At 40.0% G+C, this 25074-nt stretch overlaps 1 protein-coding gene across 2 annotated transcripts in view; it reads right to left on the reverse strand.

The window, feature by feature from the left end:
- Nucleotides 1–21957, reverse strand: part of LOC138011412 (VWFA and cache domain-containing protein 1-like) — a 26448-nt gene extending 4491 nt beyond the window's left edge. The window contains exons 1-14 of one of the 2 annotated variants that reach the window (XM_068858395.1): nt 21761–21877; nt 18815–18838; nt 16875–17462; nt 15978–16122; nt 14107–14420; nt 12787–12928; nt 11778–12054; nt 9859–10055; nt 7514–7594; nt 6849–7167; nt 5647–5844; nt 4805–5148; nt 1556–1706; nt 716–969 (exon numbers count right to left, since the gene is read on the reverse strand). In XM_068858395.1, the coding sequence (XP_068714496.1) occupies nt 716–969; nt 1556–1706; nt 4805–5148; nt 5647–5844; nt 6849–7167; nt 7514–7594; nt 9859–10055; nt 11778–12054; nt 12787–12928; nt 14107–14420; nt 15978–16122; nt 16875–17462; nt 18815–18829 (3025 nt within the window). In that variant the 5' untranslated portion in view covers nt 18830–18838; nt 21761–21877. Of the gene's footprint in view, nt 1–715; nt 970–1555; nt 1707–4804; nt 5149–5646; nt 5845–6848; nt 7168–7513; nt 7595–9858; nt 10056–11777; nt 12055–12786; nt 12929–14106; nt 14421–15977; nt 16123–16874; nt 17463–18814; nt 18839–21760 lie in introns of both variants that reach the window. The other variant, XM_068858394.1, reaches the window with a different exon arrangement.
- Between the last annotated feature and the right edge of the window lie 3117 nt (nt 21958–25074).

A 25074-nucleotide genomic window follows, 5' to 3' on the forward strand; every position in this document is an offset into this window, starting at 1 on the left:
ATCAGTTAATTTTAATCATCTGTTCTGAATGAAACCTCTCCGTACACAATTAGCAATGTAACCCATACGTTGTATATAATGTCAACTGTTACACTTGTGAATTGTGTCTTCGGCCAGGCTTGTCATCCTACAGCGTTATTTCTCTTTAACATATATGGTATAGTTATTCAAATTAAACTATATCAGAAACACATGCGGAGTAAGATTTCACAAACTGGGGCCGGTTGATTGCTCGAAGCCTGGTTAGCGCTAAACGCTGGTTAAGAGGCATCAGAACCTATAGGTTTCCATGGTATTTAACGCTGCCGGTCAGCGCTAACTAGGCTTGGAGCAACCCGGGCCTGGCTTAAACGCAATAGAGCGACTTTCGTATGACCTTGACAAAGTGTTCGCTATTTGTTTCACGAACCAATGTTTGGCAAGATTAAAACAAAGCTTCTCCTTATCCCCGCCAAGCAAACTCCTAATATGGGCAGTAAGCAGCTCGATTGCCCAATCACATTACTGCATTTCAAATGACGTCAAAGTGAAACCTTCCAGAAAGTTCCATAGAGAAATGACATTGTTTGCACCCTCGTTCACCAAGCCAATGAAAATTCGCGCTCGTTTGTTTTTGTTCGATGAGCCAATTAAATGCTTTGCATTTTTGTTTGCGTTCTGTTTTTCGTTATTTTTCAAGGTCATATAAAGGCGCTCTAAGAGCAAGCTACTGTACCTTGTTTTCCTCTGAAACAAACGTTTGAGCTAGCACAGTAACGCGTCTTTAACGGTACATCATCTTTGTCATACTGGCACCAGTGACAACTGACAATACCTTCACAGGTCTCTGAGCTATTTCTTGCGCTACAGTGGGGATCGAAGCACTTTTGTAAGCCTGACTTGCGATTATCGCATTCATTTCTACGATCAGGCGGAGGGAAATAACTTGGAACAAACGCTTGAGGCGCAGGAGGTGGGCAGATTGGAAGGCTGAAAGCATTCAAAACAAGTGTAGGTAAGTTATGACACAGCTGGATAAATGAAATGTTGTATTTTTTGTTATAATTATGTGCATGAACTCGAACACTTTAGCTCAAGTGTTACGATTGCAGTACAAAATGTTACCAGTGTTACAACATGAAAATCACTATCATCTTTTTAATTACAAACTCGATGGGATCAAGATCAGAGTGGTTTAGCGGTTATCAATGTCGCCTCCCACCTCTGTGACCCGGGTTCAACGCTGGCCTCGGGTCGTATGTGGGCTGAGTTTCAGTCGATCTCAATCTGACTCCGAGGGTTTTTCTCCGGGTACTCCGGTTTTCCTCCCTCATCAAAACCGACTCTCAGTCAATTACATCCGGCAGCGAGCGGATACCCTAGCTCGATAGGGATAACCTCTGGTATCTTTCCCTTTCATTGCATTAAATGAATAAAGTTGGTATTATTATTATTATTGTTACTATTGGTATCGCGATCTCAAACACGATCTTTATCTCGACCCCGACCATCATCACAATCACAACCACAATCACGCTCACACCGGTCACAAATTAATAGTATATTTTGAACAAACCTGCTGTTGGGGAACTGACTGAGACAATAATTGAATTGCAGCGGGGAGGTGCAAGGGCATTCACACTTTGGGGACAAATAAGAACATTTGCGATCAGAAGAACAGGAACACGACTCTGCAACACAAAACATCGAATCCCTGACGGCCACACCTGCAAAGAAATGTCGAAGTATAACATCAGTTTAAGTCATACTAGCCTAGACATTTCGAAAGGTTTCCTTCTATGTGGCACACTACGAGATGCAGTTATTCAACATCAAAAGCTTAGTGGTTTAAACTTCCAAATACAACATGAAGGATTTTTTGTTTTTTAATTTAGTCGTTTGGGCAGGCTGAATTTTTGGCAGCTTTAAAGCGAATGTGGACTTGCCTCTATACCCACCCCCTCCCCCTTCCCAATGCACTCACAAAAGACAGTCACAACACCTGGGACTCCATCCTCTACTATTCTCGAAAAGCGTGTGGGTTCTACGGCGAATTTATGAACTTGGAAGATATTTGTGATACGGGTGTCTGCGGTTTATAGTCCTTATCCGAAAATATTAATCCCATCTGAGACTTTATCTGTGTTTATTTGCTCATGAAATATAGTCAGCATCATTAGCATTTCTTAGAGATAAACTTCGTCTTTGAGAACATTTTCGGGAATCCATGAGAAAAGAGGAATTTCGAAGAGCATCCATGTGTCACGCTTCTTTTGTTTTCAAACCACGAGCATCTTACTTGACATGCGCAAGCTAAAGCATGGACATACTTAAACACGACTGCATTTGGCTGTGATGCATGCGGGAGTTTGAAGAACATAAAAAGGTACAAAAGGTACAAAAGGTACAAAAGGTCAGTTTAGCATTTTACTCACCCCCCAGATTTTCCGAGTTAATCATAAAAATTACAATTCCTCGATTGTGAGTGATTTAAAAAACTCACGGAGTGGTTTTTAATTAAGTGTCGAAAAAAATTAATTGCTTTGGTTTATAATTACTTCACTCAATGATTGGTTCAAAGTTCTCGCGCCAATTTTTCAACCAATCAGAAGTGAAACCAAAACCAATCGTTGCTTGCGCGTGCACATTTTTCAGCGCTTTTCTGTCGGCTACGTCTAATTTCTTCGGGTTTTGATTGGTTTACCGGATTGTCTCCGTCCTTTTTAATCCCATCTGAGACTTTCGTTTATCTGTGTTTATTTGCTCATCAAATATAGTCAGCATTATTAGCATTTCTTAGAGATGAACTTTGTCTTTGAGAAGATTTTCGGGAATCCATGAGAAAAGAGAAATTTCGAAGAGCATCCATGTGTCACGCTTCTTTTGTTTTCAAACCACGAGCATCTTACTTGACATGAGCAAGCTAAAGCATGGACATAGGCGCGTTCGATTGACCCCATTCCGGACTAAGAATACGTGGAGTGATGATTGAAACGGTATGTTTGGCGCGTTTCGAAGCTGCAAGGATGATAAAAATATGTTTAAAATAGCATTTTAGCAAATGTTTGACAATTTTAATGTGAATCTCCGCAAAAAAGAAGGATTTCCAACTTGTATTCCACGTATTCCTATTCCAGAATACGGTCAACCGAACACACCCTTAAATACGAGTGCATTTGGCTATGATGCATGCGGGAGTTTGAAGAACATAAAAAGGTACAAGAACTGAGTGAGAGTTTCTCGAGAGTCAGTTTAGCATTTTACTCACCCCCCAGATTTTCCGAGTTAATCATAAAAATTACAATTCCTCGATTGTGATTGATTTAAAAAACTCATATTTTCCAGTAATTCACAGTTCAATAAGACAATTACATCCAAAGTTGTTGTTTAAATCAACCAATAACAATCTTGGTTTCAATCACAATAGAAAGAGTGTACAGACTGGCGCTTTCTTTATTTCGTTCGTTCGTTCTTTCTTTCTTTTTTTCTTTCTTTCTTTCTCTCTCTCTCTCTCTCTCTCTCTCTCTCTCTCTCTCTCTCTCTGTCTCTCTCTCTTTCTTTCTTTCTTTCTTTCTCTCTCTCTCTCTCTCTCTCTCTCTCTCTCTCTCTCTCTCTCTCTCTGTCTTTCTTTCTTTCTTTCTTTCTTTCTTTCTTTCTTTCTCTCTTTCTTTCTTTCTTTCTTTCTTTCTCTCTTTCTTTCGGCCTTTTTTCTTTCAGGGCGACATTTAACAATTTACGCCTCCTTTGTCGGTCTTTTAATGCAAATTTTCCCTTTCTTTCATAACTTGGTTTTCCTTCTTTTCTCGGAAATTGTAGTTTTTATGATTAATTGGTAAGAGGACCTCGTGTAGTTCAATTCGGTCTGTAATCATTTGTTATCATTCGCATGATTGCAGACCGAATTGGACTCCACTCAGTCTTATCACCATTGCTAATCATAACCCTTTCTAAGCACAAGGAAGGGTTACGTTTTTACAAACATTGGCCGTGTAGCACTTATATTTCAAAAAGACTTAACTGATTAGAGTGTAATGAGAAGTGCTAGTTTTGTACCCCATATGAACCATGTGAGCGTTAGCCCTACTAAAGGAAGGACAGAAAAACTCTGACCTGGGTGGGAATTGAAGCCACGACCTTCGGGTTAGATCACTGCTGCTCTACCGACTGAACTACAAGGTCAGACGGGAGCAGACCGTGGGAACTGGAGATGTTAAAGTCAATGTTCAATTCCCACCCTGGTCAGAGTCACGGTTTTTCTCTGTCCTTGTGTGGGCCCAATTCCATTAGTGGGGCTAACGCTCGCATGGTTCATATGGGGTACAAAACTAGCACTTCTCATTACACTCTAATCAGTTAATTCTGTTGAAATATAAATGCTACACGGCCAACGTTTGTAAAAACGTAACCCTTCCTTGTACTTGTACATGTCCATTGCTCCCGTCTGACCTTGTAGCTCAGTCGGTAGAGCAGCGGTGATATAACCAGAAGGTCGTGGCTTCAATTCCCAACCTGGTCAGAGTTTTTCACTGTCCTTGTGTGGCCCCAATTCCATTAGTAGGGATAACGCTCACATGGTTCATATGGAGTACAAAACTAGCACTTCTCATTACACTCTAATCAGTTAAGTCTTTTTAAGCACAGACTATAATATCTAAAAAATCTTGAAATTAAATTTACAATTTACGAAAGAGGCAGGTCGAATTTGTAATAAATAGCCTCCTCAATGTTCATTTATGATGCACGGTCAATGACGAGAAATTATCATTACATTGATGTTTGCCTTGTTGAAATTTTCAGAAATTTAACGTTAAAGTGATTGACATACCTATGTATGCATTTGTTCCCATGATTTTCGACAGCTGATACTTGCTGCAACTATCACCATTGTTTAGTTCGTCCACAAAACCTCTTGGCAAATCAACTTCATAAAAACTCTGTTCCTGGATTTCTTTCAAATTACGACACTGTCTTTTTCTCAGATATCCTCTGCTTATTAAGTGCTCGGCAATGTTCTTCTCTTTCTCCGTAATATGCACATATTCGACATCTGCTGCTGAAGCTGTCGACAGTAAAAAGTCTTCGTGCATTATCAGGAAGCCAGCACCATTCATGACAAAACAGAAGTATGTCTTTATATCTTTACATATTGGATACACTTTGGTCAGTAGACTGAAAAATAACCAAAAAGGAAAATTCAGAACGGTGTCATACTATGATACGCGGACGCCTGTCTGGATGGTGCGCCTTGGGGGAAACGCAAGTCTTTTCTTTTCCTTTTTTGTTCATGAGGGATGTTTTGTTCTCCCCCCTCCTTTCCTCTGTGGGGGAGTGCCAGGCACTAGACGCGGACAAGAACAAAAAGCCCTCTTCGTTCTCGCACAGCCGAATTCCTTCGCACCGTGTGTCTCCCTCGCAGACTAGTATAAAGTCAACTTTCTTTCTTTATAAAAAGCTACAATCCTGGAGAAAACATTTTTAAAAAAGTCTAAGCATTTTTGTCGAGGATCTAGGATTGCTTCGGAAGCTTTTAAATGGTGACGCGAGACATTTCAAGGGGCCATACCGGAAAATAATGATTCTACGAACAGGAAGTCGTTCCTGACTATTTGCGTAACGTTAATAATCTGCGTTGTGGAACTTTAATATCACTTAAATTGTGGTCATCACCTGTAAAAATATGTCAGAGGAAAATCGGCGCCCATTACTCCCAACACATCGTCATTTGTGTGATGAGCATAGCTCGGTTCGCCAAGAAAAATCGATCGAGCTGCTGTTATTACCACCCCTGCTCCTTGAGGGCCTGAAGCGTCTAAATATGGTGTTGTAAGCGAAACTAAACCTGTATTAGCCAAAGCGGTGTAATACCTGCGAACAAGAATACATCATGGTGTTAATTTAAGAACCTTCCTTTCATGTCATGGAAAGATTTGGCCTACCGAATCAAACAAAATCAGATTTTGTAGAAAAACCATCGGACTACCGTGCGAGAGATCCAACCATCACTCAGGGTCTTTAAGTAACTGAGGAGACAGTGCTGCCCTATAAAACGCATGCCCTGTCTCACAAAGCCTTTTTACAAATTCCATAGGACGTGAAAGATCCAACAAACTATTTGAAAAGAGCATAGGAGAAAGTCCCCTGTGTTGTAGACTGGCCTGGATTCACCAGCAAAACATGGCTTGCTTAGCAGTAACGTCTCTAAAAGGACACGTAAGTCCAAAACTGTTATTAGTCAAAGAGGACTTTGTTGAGAGCTGGGCGATGTAGATGTAGAAATATGTAAACTCACAACGAACTATTTATGGCAGACGGGCCATTATTTTCCGCCTGTCATGTTTGTCACTTCATCATCATCATCATCATCATGATCATCATCATTTATTGCAATATTTACAAAAGGTTGAAGCACGGTTCCCACCCGAAAATAGCTAAGCTAATCGAGTATATATATTTTAAGCAAAAGCCTTCTTTGTATTTCAATGTTAGCAGATTGTCACAGAATTGTAGACCGCGAAAAAGGGTTCTATTTTGTGTAATTATCTTTTCATTCTATATTAAAGTGGTATTAAAGGAAGACAGGCCTTTTCCTGGCCTGGCCTCTTCCAAAAATGTCGCGTGTTTAAGATCTCTGTTATCATCATTATCTTCATCACCATTACCGTCATCCATAAACATCATCATCTCCATAATTATTACCACCACATCATCAAAAGTGTAAAATCTTCGTCATCCCAGAGTTCTGACAGCTTTCCAATGATGTCATCAATGAGTTGAGGAAAATGCTTTTACGTTTTGGGAGTAGCTATTTATAAAACAAAAATTGTACAGTGTATAGGACTGAATAAAGATGAAACTAATGATTTATTTACCATGGCCTTTGTCTGTGATCGTAGCCTATTTCCGCCGCAGTGCCTGGTAATATCCGGAAAACGCCATTTGAGGTCCCAATGTATCTCCAAACCAAATATTGTGTGAGCTCAGTTTTATCACGTAACCACAAATCTTCAACTTTCCACGTGGCAATCACAGTGTCACGTATTCCCGGTCTCAGTCCTGGATTAGGAACTTTCCCAGTGTCGTCAATCATGTAAGCGTTTAGTCGCTTTACGTCTTCCGGTGTCTCGTCCTTGCCAATGTAGTTATAAGGATCCGTGTAAGCATCAGCTGCAAATTTTACTGTTGTTTCGTCTGCAAAGCAATTATTAATATTGACGTTTCGAGTTTTCATTCAGGGTGTGAGAAGTCAGACCCGTGTTGTGAAACATGCTGGAGCTTCAAAATCTGGCCAAGCCAAAGAAGCATTAGGGGTAACTGTCCCGTCAGGTATCATGCATTGTCAAAAAGTTAACTGAAGCCCTAACGAGCGTTACCAGTCCCTTCTCAACGCGACCTGGCCCGGGTTGCTCGAAGCATGGTTAGCGCTAACCAGCGTTAAATACCATGGAAACCTATAAGTTTTGATACTTCTTAACCAACGGTTAGCGCTAACCAGGCTTCGAGCAACCGGCTCCTGGTTGTTACACGATATACTTACTTTTAGTAGCCAATAATCCAAAATGGGAGCATGATCTTTGTGGTGGATCCAGATCGATTCGGTGATAATTGAACGTATACCCTGGTGAAACGAGAGCATAAGATAGAACACCACAGAATTAGATAAGTTTTAAGTCCAAAGTCAAAGCATTGCCGTTTTGTGTGGCCACAATCCTCTTCGTCAGCCAAAGGAACAACGATTTTTAGCTGCACTTGCGCAGTCGTAGAGGTTTTAAACGATAGTGGTTGCAAAAATTGACATAACCAAAAACTGAACGTATTTCGAAAACCGGTCAAAGGTTGTTATTGCAAGTGTTCAGTTGCTGTCCGAAAGAATAGCGGGCTCTGGAGACTAGAATGGTGAGATTGCCAACTTTGAGTCGTGTGTAAAGACCCGAGCAATGGCTTCGACATTTGCTTCAAAATCCGTTCCACTTTGTTGAACAGCGACGTTGAAAACGTTTGCCCCCTCCCCCTCCCCCCCCCCTTTCAACTTTGTTGAAACATTTGGAAACGAAGTTGAATCGATGTTGAATGAGTTTAAAATCCTTTAAACTTTGCATCAACAACCATTCAACATTTCAACATTTCTTTTGTTTCGCGAATGTTGAATGAAGTCGAACCCGTTTACCCCCCCCCCCCCCTCCTCTCCCTCCCCCTCTTTCAAAATTGTTGAGTACGAGCGTGCGCACTAATCGGTCTCTCAATAACGTATCCATATCCATATCCGTATCCATAGTAACAACCACGGCTGCAGCCTGGAAGTGATGTTGAATCAATTGTTGAATAATATGTTAAAATCATTTGCCCACCCAATCAGTCAACATCGTTCAACAAAATCGAACAGATTTCGAAGCCTTAACTGATTAGAGTGTAATGTGAAGTGCTAAGTTTCTACCCCATATGAACCATGTGAGCGTTAGCCCTACTAATGGAAATGGGCTCTCACAAGGACAGAGAAAAACTCTGACCAAGGTGGGAATTGAACCCACGACCTTCGGGTTAGATCTCCGCCGCTCTACCGACTGAGCTACAAGGTCAGACGGGAGCAGGCCGCAGGTTAAATTCCCACTCTGATCTGAGTTTTTCTCTGTCCTTGTGTGGGCCCATTTCCATTAGTAGGGTTAACGCTCACATGGTTCATATGGGGTAGACTTAGCACTTCACATTACACTCTAATCGGTTAAGTCTGTTCAAATATAAGTGCTACACGGCCAATGTTTGCCAAAACGTAATCATTCCTTGTACTTGTAGATGTCGAAGCCGTTTAGTACCCGGGTGTACTTAACGTCAAAAGTTGAAGGTGTCAAAAAAAAAAAAAACAGTTCTTTTACTAAAACTCAATGTTTGCCTCAGTGTTGTCTCACAGTGGATCGATATCAACCGAGCACGACGCCCGATGTGATCCCAGCAGTGACTTTAGGGAGTTTAAGAAACGACGACGGCTACGGCAACGACAACGCCAAAAAGCAGTAATATTATTGGTTAAAAGAGCCAAAAACATCATGCTGCACGTGCGGCACGCATTTTTGAACATTTGTCTCCCGTACTCGTCAAGACCTAAAACCTAAAATAACCTAAAATCACCAAATTTAAGGTTTTGACGACAACGTGGACAAACTACGGTGATTCTTTCAGTCTCACTCTTTACTTCAAATCCGTCCGTACCTATCCAGTTTTAGGACACTTCGTTCATACTTAATAATATAAACAAGATGGAATAATCATGAAATACTTAGAACAGCTCAAACTTAAATTTTGAAGTGACGTTTTCGTCGCCGTAGCCGTCGTGGTTTCTTAAACTCCCTATTGTACAATGACAAACAGAACCTGTGAATGATCGAAATTTGAAAACTTTGAATAGTCAACGAATGGCCCGATGAAGCTACTACCGTTACTGTAGTTCATAGGTTTGATATAACTACTTTCATTAAAAAACAAAGTACCCCAAAACTCAAATATGTTTTGTTCCTAATATAAATCTCTCCATCCAAAGCAAACATATGTCAGCATTGTCAACCAGAATTTCACTTCGTCTGTGCCGTGCAAGCCAGGTAAGCTTGGCAGAACTAGCAGGAATTTGGACCCACGACAGTGATGTGAGAGGCATGGGTCTATTCTCGATTTTACGTCACAAACTGCTTTGCATTCCTGTTGTCAAAGAAATTTTGAGTTGCAAAGCAGTTTGTGACGTAAAATCGAGAATAGACCCATGCCTCTCACGGTCACGGTCGTGGGTCCAAATTACTGGTTGTTTTGATAACTGCGCGCGTCTTGCCCGGCATGTATAAAAACCGAAATTGCGAGGTAAAATGTTTGAATTTAGGTGCACTTTAATGTCATTACCTTTGGGAAACTGGAGAGAGTTCAGCTCATCTTTAGCCTGTGATACTGGGACAACAACCCCAAGTGTAAATTCAGTTCCTTCTAACTGGGTCCAATAGTACGTTGAGTTCACATTTCGTACTGTCACTCCTTCTTGCTCTGAGACCCCTCTTGGTAGAAATCTCTTAGACAAAAGGGTTTTGGATTCTTTTCTACTACTATAAAGGAAGAAATGGATAATTGACAAGGGTTTTTTGCCTAGTTTTAATAGTCCTTATGCGTGATGACGTCTGATCAGCTAATTTCACCACCAAGTCTCGAGTTCGAAAGTCAAACTTGTAAATTTTAGCTTGAGCTGAATCCCAAAGAAAGAAACATGATGCGGGTTTAAAACACAAGTCACATTCCACAGGTCAAGACTAGCAGTCTCTGCTCCATTGATGAACAACTAAGCCAAACGTTCCCCTTAAACTTGAAACAACATTTTTGTAGAGTTATTAGGGCTAGGAGACACTTTTGGTGTTGTTTATTTGTCTGTAGCACGGTCACATGTACCCTGACCTGTGGAATGTGAACTTTGTTTTAGACCCACGTGGGAAGAGTATGATGGAAATAACTTTGTGCAAACGAGGCTTGCTGGTGAATTTTTGAGCATATGGCGCCACCTTATACAAGGCCAATTAAAACGCGTTTTGTCATAGATATTTGTGTAATTTAACTTACAGAATGTGCACACAGAACGTCTTGAAATGCTAGCGTGGTTAACCCATGTGTAAATAACTACTTATTGACCAAAGTGACGTCTTTACGAGGAAGTCTCAAACTGAGGTTTGCACGAAATGTACAAGGCTGAGGTTTAAGATTTTGCCGTAGAGACCGAACGATCGAGGTTAATAAGTTGTTTATTACTTGGCTTTTCAGTCGATGACAGCGGAAGTAATCACTTCACATCCTGTGACGCGAACTGTTATTTTGAGAGCGTACTAACGCGTTTTCCGTTAAAACATTGGTTATCGGACAGTTCGATAAGCCAATCACACTCAAAGTTGTAGTTTAACCAACCAATCACAACCTTGATTTCAATCACCACAGAAACAGTGTACAGACTCCTAAATTGATTCTTTCTTTCTTTCTTCCTTCCTTTTTTTCATTCTTTCCTTTTTTCTTTCAGGGCGACATTAAACAATTTACGCCTCCTTTGTCAGTCTTTTAATACACATTTTCCCTTTCTTTCATGAATTGGTTCTTCTTCTTTTGTTGGAAATTGTAATTTTAATGATTAATTGGTAAGAGGACTTAATGTCGTCCAATAAACAAATCGGACTTCCGCTGCGCGGTCATCCGATTTTGTTATCACTTGTATGATTACAGACCGAAGTGAACTCCACTCAGTCCTATTATCACTACCAAAAGGACAGTTTGTAAATGGACACCTTGTGATTGGACAGTTGTTGTACACGTCATCAAGCGTGCGCTAGTTGTGCGTACTTGAATCATTTATCTTTTTCCAGAGCTATTTAAAAAAAATTAGAAACGTTGAGCAGATTAAGCTATAAAAATTTTATCACCGTCATCCCTCGTATTTTGTCATATATACAGTTAATTGATACCGATAGGACTTCGTTTCTTACAATTCAGGGAGTAATCGCGCTCGAAATTTCAAATATTTAAATATGTTGAAATTACTCACCCGTTTACTCCCTGAATTGTACTCCACTCAGTCCTTTTACTATTACAAATTATTGCAATTTTTGGTAATTTTTTTTTTTGCTTTTCATGGTGCAATTTAAGGCCTTTTTGCAGTGGACATTTCTAACCCTAACAGCAACTGCTAATCGTGTCTTTGGAACATTCAAAATTCCTCTCTTGGTAACCAATGGATTGAAAAACCATAATGGCCGGTCTCATTAAACAAAAAGAACAAAAAATCAAAATCATACATGGTAATGGAGTTAAATACGTCATTGAATTCTGGTTCAGGTTCCAACGCTCGTATGTCCAAATAAACCGGGTCTTCATATGCACCGGAGGGAGCTGGTAACAAAGGATGAACGACTGTTCTTCCAAGTCTATTCGTCATAAACGCATAAGCGCCGTGTCCTTGATTTTGAAACAGGGAGATATCTGATGTCAGGTCTTCGATGTTGATATCAGTGCCAGTAACTCCGATAAAGTTACCGTTGTGATAACAGGGAAGAGTAATCGATATCAGAAGTCCTAAAAACAGAGAGAAGGAAGAAAACATTGGCAAAGGAGAAGTGAAAGGCTGATCAAATTTTCATTTTAATTAACGGTATCACATTTTTGCTGTATCACATTGCAACCAATTTTTTCGTTCAAATTGTAACTTTTCATTGGAAAAACACCATTACTTGTAACACCGTGACCCTGATGTAGAAATTAAGGCACTGCCTTTCGAAACGTTGTTAAATACGACAGATAATCCTTGATCACTGTTTGATCAGCTTTCACTTCTCGTTTGCTAAAATAGTTACACGCTTATTAGATCCTTTACCAGGATCGATCATCCGATGCTTCTTTTTTGTTATGTTGGTCCTTGCTACTACAATTTAGTTAAAAAATGTTGAACTGGGGTTTAAAGATCACATACAAGATAAAGAATATTCAAATGCTTCGTTTATTTATGTACTTAACATAATATCGTGTTTCTGATTGGTCAATGACGAATGCATAAATAGGTAAAACAGTGCAATACAGAAGTTACTATAGAAACAGTGATGGAATGATTTTTTTTGAGCATATAATAAATAAAAAAATCATGTGAACTTTGTCGTGCATTTCGTGATTGATCGTTACTAGTGATGTTTTGAAAGTTCTCAAATTGCACTCAACTACGCCTCCTACAGTTTTGAGAACTTTAAGAACACTGATCACTCGTGCACATAAATCACTCGCGTTCACACGATTCCTACACATATAGTTCTGTACCTGTGCCAAAAGCGTCAACGTATGGGACAGAGACCACAGGTTGCTGAAGCTGTTTCACGGATCCAAAGAGGTCAGCGGTATAATATGTGGCCATTTCACTTCTGAGAGTTGATAAATCCTGCACGTGTGTGAACTTTCCAGGCTAAGGACACAACGTGACACAGTCAAAACATACAAAAGTTAATTAAGATTTTTAAAAAGGTCAGAATGCCTTCTTTTTATGTGAAAAAAAAAAAACAAAACAAAAAAACCAAAAAATCAAGGTGACACACGCTAACACTAACCGGGTGTGGCCAACACATCACGCATGCGCACAACCATTTTAACCTGTCAATTGACAGCCATGGACAGCAATCTCGACCCCAGGGCTCTTCTCTTTTTCGCATCAGAGCTCTGGGGGAACCCTGATACGAAGTATCTTATCATTGGTTTTCGTAAAGAACAATGAAAAGCTTCTCTGATTGGTGCATTCATGTTAGCACGAGCATTGAGCAGGCACCGTAAGGTTCAAATAGGCAATTTTTGGCTATAAGAACCCTACGGCGCCTGTTTTCCTGCATAGAGTTTCCCAGAGCCTAGGGTTATGCGCAGACATAAAATCCGAGGCTCTGGTGAAGAGAATGCCATGGACAGCGGTTTCGGCCTTTCTGGACCTCATCTGCATGGCGTAGCTAACATACCAGGCGGGTGTTTTAGGCACCCTCTCTTAATGTGATCCACCTTCTCACACGCTTGCCGTGGGAGAACAGTTTTGCTGTTCCCAATCCAGCTTACCACATTTCTTGTATGTTGAGCTACCAGTTAACCTATTGCCGAGTAAAATCGTCTGGCGTTAGACTGCATTGGGCGGTTCAAAGGTTTAAAGAGGTCAAAGGGTTAAAGAGGTGCCCAAAAGGTCCGTCTGGTATTATAACTACGCCATGCTGATGAGGCGCAGCAAAAGCTGTGCATGGCTGCCAATTGTTCGAGCGAGATGGTTGTGCGCATGCGTGATGTATTGGCCGTACCGGATTGGAAACTTCTCAGTGTCCTGTAGACGACCTGTTTTCTTGAGTAGTTTACAATTAACGCAGTAAAACCAGCGAAATAGCTTTGGCATACATCAGGCGCATCTTAATCAATCAAGTGACAAACCAAATACATGTAGCTGGTGCTTGATGCGGGTAAATCACAATATCATCAATGTCACTTTTGCTTGGCTTTGGATAAAAATGAGGCGCGGATTCTTAAGCCAATGCAGTCACGAAGCACGCTCCATTACAAAGATACCCACATGAAAGGTTTGTAAAAGTTCTAACTATCATGTATTCAAAAATTTACCTTTATGTCCCCAACAGAGGAATCTGATGACACGTTATGCCTAGCAGTGTTTTGCTTGGCGATATCTTGAAGAATTTCTCGTGTCTTCTGATCAATGCTACCAAACCCAAAGGTAAGAATTACTACTGAATTATTGAGTTGAAAATTCATGTCTCGGATGGTCTGGAATAAGGGTTTTAGTTTCTCGTCCTCGGAAGGTGCTCCATCCGTTAAAAATAATATAACTCGTTTCTTTTGTTTGCCAGCGTCATCAGTGATGGATGCTTTCAGAAGATTAAACGCTTTTTGGAAAGCTGGTCGGTACTGTGTAGTTCCTAAAGAAACAAGACCACAAAGACTTGTTTACTTGATTATTATCGTGGTTGATTTGTAATAATAATAATAATAATAATAATAATAATAATAATAATAATAATGATGATGATGATGATGATAATAATAATAAAGAATACTGAAGTCTACGTTGAGTGGTGTAAATAACCGCTATTAACTAAAGAGCAGTGAATATAATTCGGTATGGAGCAGGTGTAGTCAAATAGACTAAGGATGACCTTAGGAGCTAAGATAGAAAGACTAGGAAGTTGTTAACGATTTAAAGGGCATTTCATCCCCAAGGTGACGGGGATAGACTATACGTGATTAGTATCACCCAACTAGTGGACTAAAGCAAATCCTGCATTTTAATTGGCTACGCTACTGGGGGACTATTAATGATATTCCTCGAGTAGCGAAAAGCGTGACGCTTTCTTTCGTTTTATTCCCAAATAAATATTTCTTCAACTTTTCATTTGTAAACTTTATTATTGCCTTTTCTGTCCGACTAGTTGGGTGATACTAAAACAATTAGACCCTTCGCCCTCAAGGACCACCGGTCAATAGCCCATTCTGCTTCGCCTCATGGCCTATTGACCCGTAGCTCTTGCGGGCTACGGGTCTAATTGTTAAAGAGACGTAAAGGAGGAAGAGGGCTGGTAAGTGTCGAGGATTGTGTAAATATGGAGATTGCTAACCTTAAGAACTATAGACCCATTAAAGCAATGAAAAGTTGATTCAGCATTAGAACATCTTGGGTGATGGAATGGAGAAAAGGGATATCAGCAAAGGTAGCAGTCGTATCGTAGCAATAACTTACACGGTAAGTTCTTTGTGGTGACAGAAATTAAAACATCAGGGGAGGTAAAAGCTGGAAATGGCGGCAGAGTAGCGGTTTGAAGATAGAGACTGAAGGTTTCATAGCCATTGAGGACAAACAACATTAATAGGGTTATAGACAAGGCAGCCGTAGACTGATGAAAAATGCAGAATGTGAGGACAAGAAGAAGAAAGAATATCCCATATAATAGTATCTGAATGCCCAAAAGGAAGGAAAAGAAGAAATGGCGAAGTGACAAAGTAGTAGCACACTAGCTGGGAGCAATGTAGAATGTTCAACTTTTCCTCCTCTGAAAAGTGGTATGACCATAAAGTAGAGCAGGTGCTGGAAAGTGAAGAGGTGAAAATTTTATGAGACTGTACACTTCAGACAAATAAGGTAATGGAACATTCTCGACCTGACATCCTAATTCTGTACAAAAGACTGAGAGAATGTGCGTTGGTAGACATTGCATGCCCTTTTGATACGAGGGTGAAAGAAAAAGAACAGGAAATAATTGAAAAACACAATGATCTGATTTCCCTTATCCTTGAATTGTTTTCAATTTTTAACAATTCATAGATTTTGCTAATGCTGCTTGGAAAGTCAAACGTGTAAAAATGATTACGGAAACAAGAGAGTCGTTTGGCTGTGGAATGGCCTTCTGTGTGGCGGAATACAGCAAAAAAAAAAAAATACGCCGTAAACTGTTCAAGTAGAAAAATACTGCTCTTCTTACCATGGGGACTGAGTCCAGTGACGTAGTCTTTTAAGCATCTGATGTTGGCTGGTATTGCTAGTGCAAGCCGTTGACCGTAACATGTACTTTTCCCGCCATTGGCACCAGGTGTTGATACATCAGAACTGAATGACACAATTCCAACCTTGCAAATAGAAACCATGACACACATCAGTAAAGCATTAGCCACGTTGATTTATTGATTGATTGATTGATTGATCGATTGATTGATTCCTTGTTTGACTAACTGATTGGCTCGCTGACTTACTGACTGGTTGATTGAAAGTAACAGCAATTAAGCAATAGAGGACTTTTTCCGTGTTTACATGGAAAAAAAAACACGGAAAAAAGTCCGTTACTTTTATAAAATATTTCTCAAAAATAATTCGACAAATAAAGGAAAATGCTGGTCTTTTTACTTCTTGATTAAAACAGCGTTTCTTGATACACGCTCATATTTCCTACCAGCAAAATCAAAACGCTCGTCTGACAACACATAACCGACCAAATTCGTGTGATGTCACAGCCATGTTTACATGCTCTCATCTAGACACAGCTATTGACCAATAAAAGTACGCGTACTTTCCTAATTATTTTTAAAATTAATGCAATGCTTTTGTGGAATCAAATGTCCCCTCCTTTGAAGTTTGCATGGTTAAATACCTGTAACACCAATACGGGAGCGGAGGGACAGGAGAGAAGGGTAAGCGATGCAAAAGAAAAAGAAGAAGGAGGCTAAATTTATTCCATCAGATATTTAATTTGACAAAAACACCTTTTTTTCAAAGGTCAAATAAAATGAACAGGGAAAACTTATCGATGTAATACTAGATCAAGGGATCGATTGATCGATCGATTGATTTTTGATTGATAATTCATCGTTGATTGACAAATCACCTGATCTTTTGGATTCATTGTGTCCAGCACTGCGTTTGCAGCTTCTTTTGCAATATACATTTTCTGGCCAGTCATAGACGCGCTGGTATCTATAACCAACACCACGTCTTTGGCGTCAGGGGTTGCAGTTTCCACGTAAAAAGGTCTGTATCGAGGATCATATTTTGTACACTCCTCTTTGTCATCGTAGACAGGAAAGTTGGTCATCACGCCTTCTTCAGATCCAAAGTATTGCCATTTGATGAAAGGATAGGTTTTCGATATTAGCTTCATTTCCTTGAAGACATCTTCGTCTAAGAAGACAGGATTTGGTGAAGCAGTTCCAGAAATTTTCAAACACATGTTTTCGAGATCGACTTTGCATCGGAAATGGGCATTGTATTTTAGCTTGGATTTATCAGCTTTGCAGCATTCCTTGGCAGGTTTGGCGTTTTTCGCGCTCTTGTAAGAGGCTTCTACTGCTTCTTTTAACCTCTTTGCCACTTCAAATCTCAATTTGAACTTGTCAGCAAGCTTAATGGATAGTTGAGTTGTTATGTCCTCTCCGTTAAGAGTTTTCTTGTGGTATTGAAGACCGTTAAAATACACCTAACAGAACAAAAACACACAAACAAAACATATTAAATAACTAGACCTGCTTCTACGTAAGGCACCTCCCCATACACATGCAATGGGAGGACGCCATTGCTGTCCACGCCCAACAGGTTAAGGTGAAGTCTGCTACGAGCCTAGAAGGCCCATCTGGCCGGCGCATATCTCCTGTTTCTCTAGCATGAAGCGACTAGGAGTATTTCTACTCCCCCCTGGATGGGATGCTAGTCCATCGCAGGGTTACCCCCAACATTAGATTCGCCGGTCCCATTTATACACCTGGGTGGAGAGAGGCACCGTGAGAGTAAAGTGTCTCGCCCAAGAACGCAACACAATGTCCCCGGCCAGGACCACTCGACCACTCGACCCGGAGTCGAGCTTAATTATAGCGGTACCAATACGTCTTTCTCCAGTTGCAAGGAGTCCCGGTGGGGGACGGAAGAATTCCTATCAATGGGCTAATAGGGATGTGCTGCTGGATGGGATCGCATTTTCACGACTGGAATAACTCTAATGGGGTTGTATTTTCAACACAGTTCCCGACAGAGTTACTAGAATGGGGTCGCAAATTGTCCCATTTTGGGGTTAAAAAAATTCTGGCTAGTGGGATTTAAAAATGGAAAGATTCGGGGTAAAAACAAGTTGTTACAGAAAGAACTGTAGGCGCTGTTGATTTTAGCGTTTACTAGTCGCATTACATTCCGTTTTGAAATTACAGTTAAAAGGCTTTATGTATGGTTTATGCATAAACAGAAAGTGACTAAGTTGGGGTCGCTAAACTTACATTTACCCAAAAGTGACTAAGATTGGCTCTATAATTGGCCATAAAATTAACTGGGGTGAGGGCTCTGAGAGGCCAGCAGCACATTCCCGGCGAAAACTGGTCCAAGTACTCCCCCCCCCCCCCCCCAAACCGGGCAAGGGGTTCCTTGGGTTTGCCTACTGATAATTTGCCAGCTCTCTGAGAACGTCACCGGAAAATATATAATTTTAATTTGTTATTGAAATGATTTTTCGAATGTAAAATATGTGCCGATGAACTTTCCTTAATTTGCACTAACAGAGTAAGAAGTCCATAACACAAAAGTGTCGAATCTCTCTCATTTGGCCTTGGCCAATCAGTTTACGGTATTATCCAAATTTAGAATACAGGTCCCGCCAGATAATGGCCAATCAGATTGGGCTTAATGACCACAACTCTCCTGATTGCCCGCAACCAAGTACCCGCACGAGGGATTGCACGTGCTAAACGCTAAATCGTGCGCGGAACGCACTGCTGCTACGTTTTGTTCCTACAAAAATCTAGCAGAAGCAGTACTAAAAATAAGCAATAGAGCGTTTTCACTCACGTGACCAGCAGCCATATTGGATTACTGAAACAAAAGAAAGTATTTGCATGAAAATAGAGTTCGATTCCCTGGGATTAGTTTGGTACACCAACATGGCCGCCATTTCTTTGTTTTGGAACACCAACATGGCCGCCGTGACGTCATGTGAAAACGCTCTATAAGAGATTTAGCATAACGTTTACGTGAAACGCGAACGCCAAAAGTGACCACGTGACCATGATTTTCCCGCCATTTTCTACGTTTGCCGGCTGCCGCCTGCCGTTTCTACGTGAAAGTAGGGATTTTCGCGTTTGCCGTTTTCGCAAAAAATAAACGTACCCAAAACCATTTTCCGGTATGTCAAAGGAGGAAAAACTAGGTTTCATGCTAACAGAGTTCAAAACTGATCCTTGCCCCTTACTCTCTGTTAACCGACAAAACAGCTTCATCGAAACTCTCAAAATTTGACGGGTACCGGTAAGGATTTTCATTTTATGTAGACGTGTCTTTTTCTACAAACAATGTTTAAAAAGACTCCGAGTTTTTGTTTTTGCATTTTAGTAACTAAATGCTCGAGTTGCTGTGGGTCACGCGAAGCTAAAGTCACAATCTTCTCTCCATTTTTTGTGAAACTTGAAAGAGGAAGCCGATGTTTGCCGTATCCTGTAAACGTGATGCTAAGGCCCGTTTTAAACGTCGCATTTTACATGTGCCGAATCTAATGCAAATGAGCCAAAGATTTTTCTCATTTGCATTAGATTCGGCACATGTAAAATGCGACGTTTAAAACGGGCCTAAATCTCTCTAATAGGCCGGTTTAAGAAACGACGACGAAACAGTAATATGATTGGCAAAAAGAGGAAAAAGAATCGTGCTGCACGTGAGGCACGCATTTTTATATTTGCTGTGCTCTACATAACAACAGCGTGAAAAATTTAACGACAACGTGAGAGTATTAGTGAATCTCTCATTTTATGTTTTTACTCTGAAACCGTTCGTATAAATTCAATTTTTGGATAATTCGCCCACATTGTACGAAGTGAACGAGATGAACTAACCGCGAAAGACTTAATATTGCGCAAAGTTACATTTTGTTTTCGTTGACGTCGTCGAAGTAGATCTTAAAGTCCCTAATAACGTAAACTGAGGGGCCTCATTCCGTGGCAGATCAAGACTTCTGGGTTAATATGAACTTCAAACAGCGTTTACAGCTGTAAGAAATCAGATTTCTTGTTTTGTGCACAAGTCGTCCACATAACCTCACATTTGGCCATTTCACGCAGAAGAAATGTACCAAAATGTAAAAAGCAGGTGTGGGACATGCAGAGCTGTTGTTTTTGCTCCTAAAACGCATGATTGTGTTTCGCAGGTTGTCGTCTTCAAGGACGTCCGCTCGTCGTTGCTTGAAAAGTATGAGAACCCTAAGATTCACCTCCAAGCAGCCGATGAAAAGCAAAATGGCTTCGGGTCATCATAATTTAAGGACGGTGCGTACTAATTCAAAGGTATTTTTGCGCGGCTTACTGAATATGCGGGAAAAGCAGATCTTAACAAGTGTTATTGAAATCCAAAAAGAAAATTGGGGGTAACCACTCATTTTTCGAAGATAATTAATCAACAATATTTGTAAAAAGCTTTAAAATACTAAACTTTTTCCAAATTGAAGCTTAATTACCTCTGAAAAATGCATGGTTACCCCCTATTTTCTTTATGGATACCAAGAGCACTTGCTAAGTTCTGCTTTCTCCGCATAGTGTTAAACCGCGCAAAATTTCTGTATCATGCGATATGAACTGTGACCACCCATAGGAAATCCGAGTATCTCGAGCTGCGCAGAACCTATGTGCAATAACAATAGAAGGCACCGTCCTTAACTTTTAATTGGAATATACTTAAAGCATTAGTGGACTCAGTATCGGTGAAAAGTGGTGAATATGCTCACTGGTCATTGCTTATAACATCACCATTTCATCTTACCACTTATATTTTTCAGTTTTGTCTTCGTTTAGCACTGATTGATGCAAGCTACTGAAAATGTTTGTGTCGCAGATCCGGGAAATTAATTGTAATTTAAACAAGATGGGTTGTTATAGCACAATATGATGCCACGTCTATATTTTATGGACGGCCCAGTTGTCTAAAAGCCGTTTGGGTTTTTCCCGTCAAAAATACCCTGAACAATGTAATGCTAACGGAAAACAGGAGTCTAAGTCATAATTTAAGGCTTAAAACGTAGTGGAAGGTTTTTTGATCAATAGAAGATAAACAAATATTGAAGTTTCCTGTGATCCAGTATTATCTCGTATGGGCTTTCAACAACTGGGCACGGAGTTTACGAACAAAAACAGATTAACAAATGGAGTAAACAGCCAGCCGTCCATGAGCAGTCTAAATCCTCTTTAGTGTTGAGTCGTTTATTACTCTTTCAATGGCAAAATAATTTGCTTGGTGAATTTAAAGTTTTAAACAATGAAAAAATATGGAAACTCGATGCTTTTTGACGTTGTAATACCGTCGGGTAAAGCTCAATGAATGTGGCTATAAGTGTTCGTACCTTTTCGTTTAAAGAGTGACGCGACGAAAATTTGGAAATTTTTGCCTTGATAGCTTTCATGGCCATTTCGTTGAATATCGGTTAGCAAAGACTTTGGCTAACCGACTAAGACATCTGAATTTAGTTTTGCGTAAAACGTTATCTGAAATTTTTGTCTCGTGACGAGATCATTCAATATTTTTGGTTTTCGAAAGCTTAAAATGCGGTCAATTTTGCGGCATGAAAAAGGTGAACTGGCATATCCGAAGCGACAAAGAATTGTCAGCCTTTAAAGCGGTTTTCTATAATTTTTTCAGCCAAGCGACACGACTATTCTTCACAAATCTCCATAACCATAACCTTCAAAGTTTTAAACATTTGATGACCCTCAATTCGGCCTCCATGAGTAAGACTGAAATCAAAATGATAAATACCTGCATCTCATCTGCGCCGAGTGCATCTCTAGCAAATTTCTGCAGCTCGTTCCCAATTAACATTGGATCCAAGAGGTTTCCGTTCACTTGCCACGACAACATGAGATAAGAAAAGCAAAGAAACACAAACGTATTCGTTGCCTTTACATCAAAACATTGCGTAGCCATGTCTTCACCTTCTGATCAATCGATCGGAGTTAAACTGTTCCGGTGAATGAGTCACAATTAAATGTTACCTCCTACGTGCGTCAAAAACTACGTAACCTAAAAAAGGGGAAGTAAAACCACTGCGTGGAATGCAACTCACATTGCTTCATGTTGTTTTAAAAGCAATTTGAGGTTAGAAGTACTTAACAACTTACACATGAACTTTTTTTTCAACAAGTCTGAAGATATTTTCGCAGGAAAACTGATGTAACGCGGAGTTAAAAAATATTTATTTAAGCTCATAAGGAAGCAAGGCAAGAATTTCGCTCGCTTAGATGATAACGCGGTCGGTTGTTTGAATAATTTCCGAGAAAGGCCCAATATCGATGATTTCCTGTTTTTAAAATGGCTGGGATGGACCCCCAGAAATTCCGGTTTTTGACTTTCATATGCTCGAGGTTAAAAGAACGCGCAAATCAAAGTAAATTACATTGCGATTGGGAGATTAAGATACACCTGTATTTCCCTCGAAAGCAACAATACAACTAAAAGCCTCGAGACAAAAAATGTCTGTCGAGCATGCATAATTTAAGCGACAAACAAGATAAAGAAACTTCAAAAACTGTTCAACAGTTTTCAAAACTCCAAATCCAATCCGTTCAGTTAATCCACTTCCGATTTTGCCATTACTCCTAAGTTTTGTAATTCCAACTTCATTCAAACCTTCAGTCAATGCTTTAAGTAGTTATTTTTGCGTTTTTCTTGATCAGTCGCTGGCTGAATTTAGCTCAATAATGAATCACACATCCCCTTAATTAACTTGAAAAACTGACCCATCCAAGCTAGACAAGTCCAGATTTGGTAAAGTGACTATTGACATGATCCAGCATAGATGAAATTTCTGAACAGTAAAATTAGAATTTAATTGAAAAGGGAAATCTAGTTGACACTACGTTCAGAGGCTCCGCTCTCAACCAGCGCAGTCACATTGTTGGCCAACAAGACGCAACATTGTTGGGCCCAACATGTTGCGAGCGTTTGCACACATGTTGTGTGTTGTTGCGTGTTGTTGCGACTTGTTGGATGAAGTTTGACCAGTTTCAAACTTCATCCAACAACTCGCAACAACACGCAACAACACACAACATGTGTGCAAACGCTCGCAACATGTTGGGCCCAACAATGTTGCGTCTTGTTGGCCAACAATGTTGCGAGCGTTTGCACGGGCCTTAAGATCTAAAAGACAAAGACAGTCTTGCGTAAAGTGGCTTTGTACTATGATAATCGTGATGAGGCTTAAAATTAATGGATTTTACTCAGTACCTTTCATTGAAATTAGTCTCGCTATTTGAGTGTCGAAAATAATTAGGGAATTTCTTTAGTTTGCATTACTTCACTCAGTGATTGGTTCAAAGCTCTCGCGCCATTTTTTCAACCAATCAGAAGTGAAACCAAGACCAAAATAGCTTTAGTAAAAAAACTTAGCTCTTTGTTTTAATGTTCTTATTTTATCTCGAAGACTGCATGAGGTTGTCATAGCTGAGGCAACAAACAACAAAATAAGCCTATTGATGGGCTATTCTTGAGGGAAATCAATCGAAAGTGAAACAAAAGTTTTTCGACAGGCTTAAAGTACAGGTCACTTCACCGGTCACTCGTTACAAAACCTTAATTTTACTAATGCTAAATTTGGGCCTCATTATCATTCATTGGCCTGGCTGGGACTAACAACCATGTTTAGGCCCAAGGTCAGCCAATTTAAAGGTTTTGGGTTTCTTTAGTATAGGTACAAAATGAGCTGTAATGAGGAACCTGTAGAATGTGAACTGTTTTGAACCTGCCGCAAGTTTTTATACCAGCTGCATAATTAGAATCGGTAATCCACCGATACGATCGATCGACAAGATTGATGATTGGCTAATGTATGGAAAGACGAAAGTGAAAATTTAACTTTCGAAGATTTCGATAAAAAATTCTAAGTTTCCTACGTGGTCACAATTATTGTGAAAGCGAATCCAACTCTCCTGTACCGTCTTCTTTTTAGCCTTTTAAGTGTTCCGTACGGTTCCAAACTGATAGAGCAGCGTTGGGATCATTCTCGGTCCAAGATCACTCATCTGAGAACTACGAAAATCCTGAAATCGGATTTGTCGTACATAGAGGCCTCATAACATAATATAACATAACATTTTATTCAGGAAGTTACAACAAAAAAATAAAAAAACATCCTGAAAAGGGAAATTGTGAGGTTAACCCTGTATAAAAACAATCCACACTGAGCCTTAAACTTTGGAATACCTTGTTAGGTTCGTAAAAAAGATAAATACAACTTGATTGTGGCTTGAGGATTTATATGAAATAAGCTTCGAAAATATGTGAGGCATCACGAGCGCTATTAACCAGTTCATTGATCAAGCCTAATTGACCAATATCGCTTTGCATAAGAACCACCGTGGAGAGCTTGTTTACAAAATTAAGGGTAAACAGAAACCGTTAGTCCAGCTGAGATCTAACAAACGTAGGAGAAACTAAGGAGATCAGTACAACCATTGATTAATTAATAAAACGAAGTCCGCTTTTGTTTTTCTTTGCTATTTATCAATTTTTACAAGACCTGATGACAAGATAGGGATTGTCACAAAGTCCTGATTGCTCTTTTTGCCTTAACCCTGAGTCACTCCTCTATATTGTCGCTGGATTCTCAATTTCATTGCCAACTCACTTCAACCTGTAATTAATGATCGCTCTTCACTCTATACTGATGCCAATGGTTTTTCGAGTCCTTCAATTATAACTGAGGACAATTATCGTCCAGATCTTCTTTTCCTAATACAATCCAAGTGCCTATTATATTCTAGAACTAACAGTCGGTTTCAAATCTACCTTTAAAACAATGCAGTACGCAAAAAAGAAAAATTTAAATTTATAAACCTGATGACGTCATGATATTGCTGTCTCAGCCGTGTTTCATCGCGCGTGTGAAAGATGTCTCAGCACTTCGTTTCTAAAAAAAATGAAAGACTTTAAAGAGTGGAACAGAGGTCACTAGGTTATTCCAGAGGAGAGAATTTAGTGCCTCGCTTGTGCTGCCTCGTTTTATAAAGGTGAATATCTGTGAAAACTGCATTGTTCTGTTTGAAACACTGAAAATGTAAATGAACATGTAA

The sequence above is a fragment of the Montipora foliosa genome, chromosome 7 (genome assembly GCF_036669935.1).
Source record: "Montipora foliosa isolate CH-2021 chromosome 7, ASM3666993v2, whole genome shotgun sequence".
In the NCBI taxonomy this organism is placed as follows: Eukaryota; Metazoa; Cnidaria; class Anthozoa; order Scleractinia; family Acroporidae; genus Montipora; species Montipora foliosa.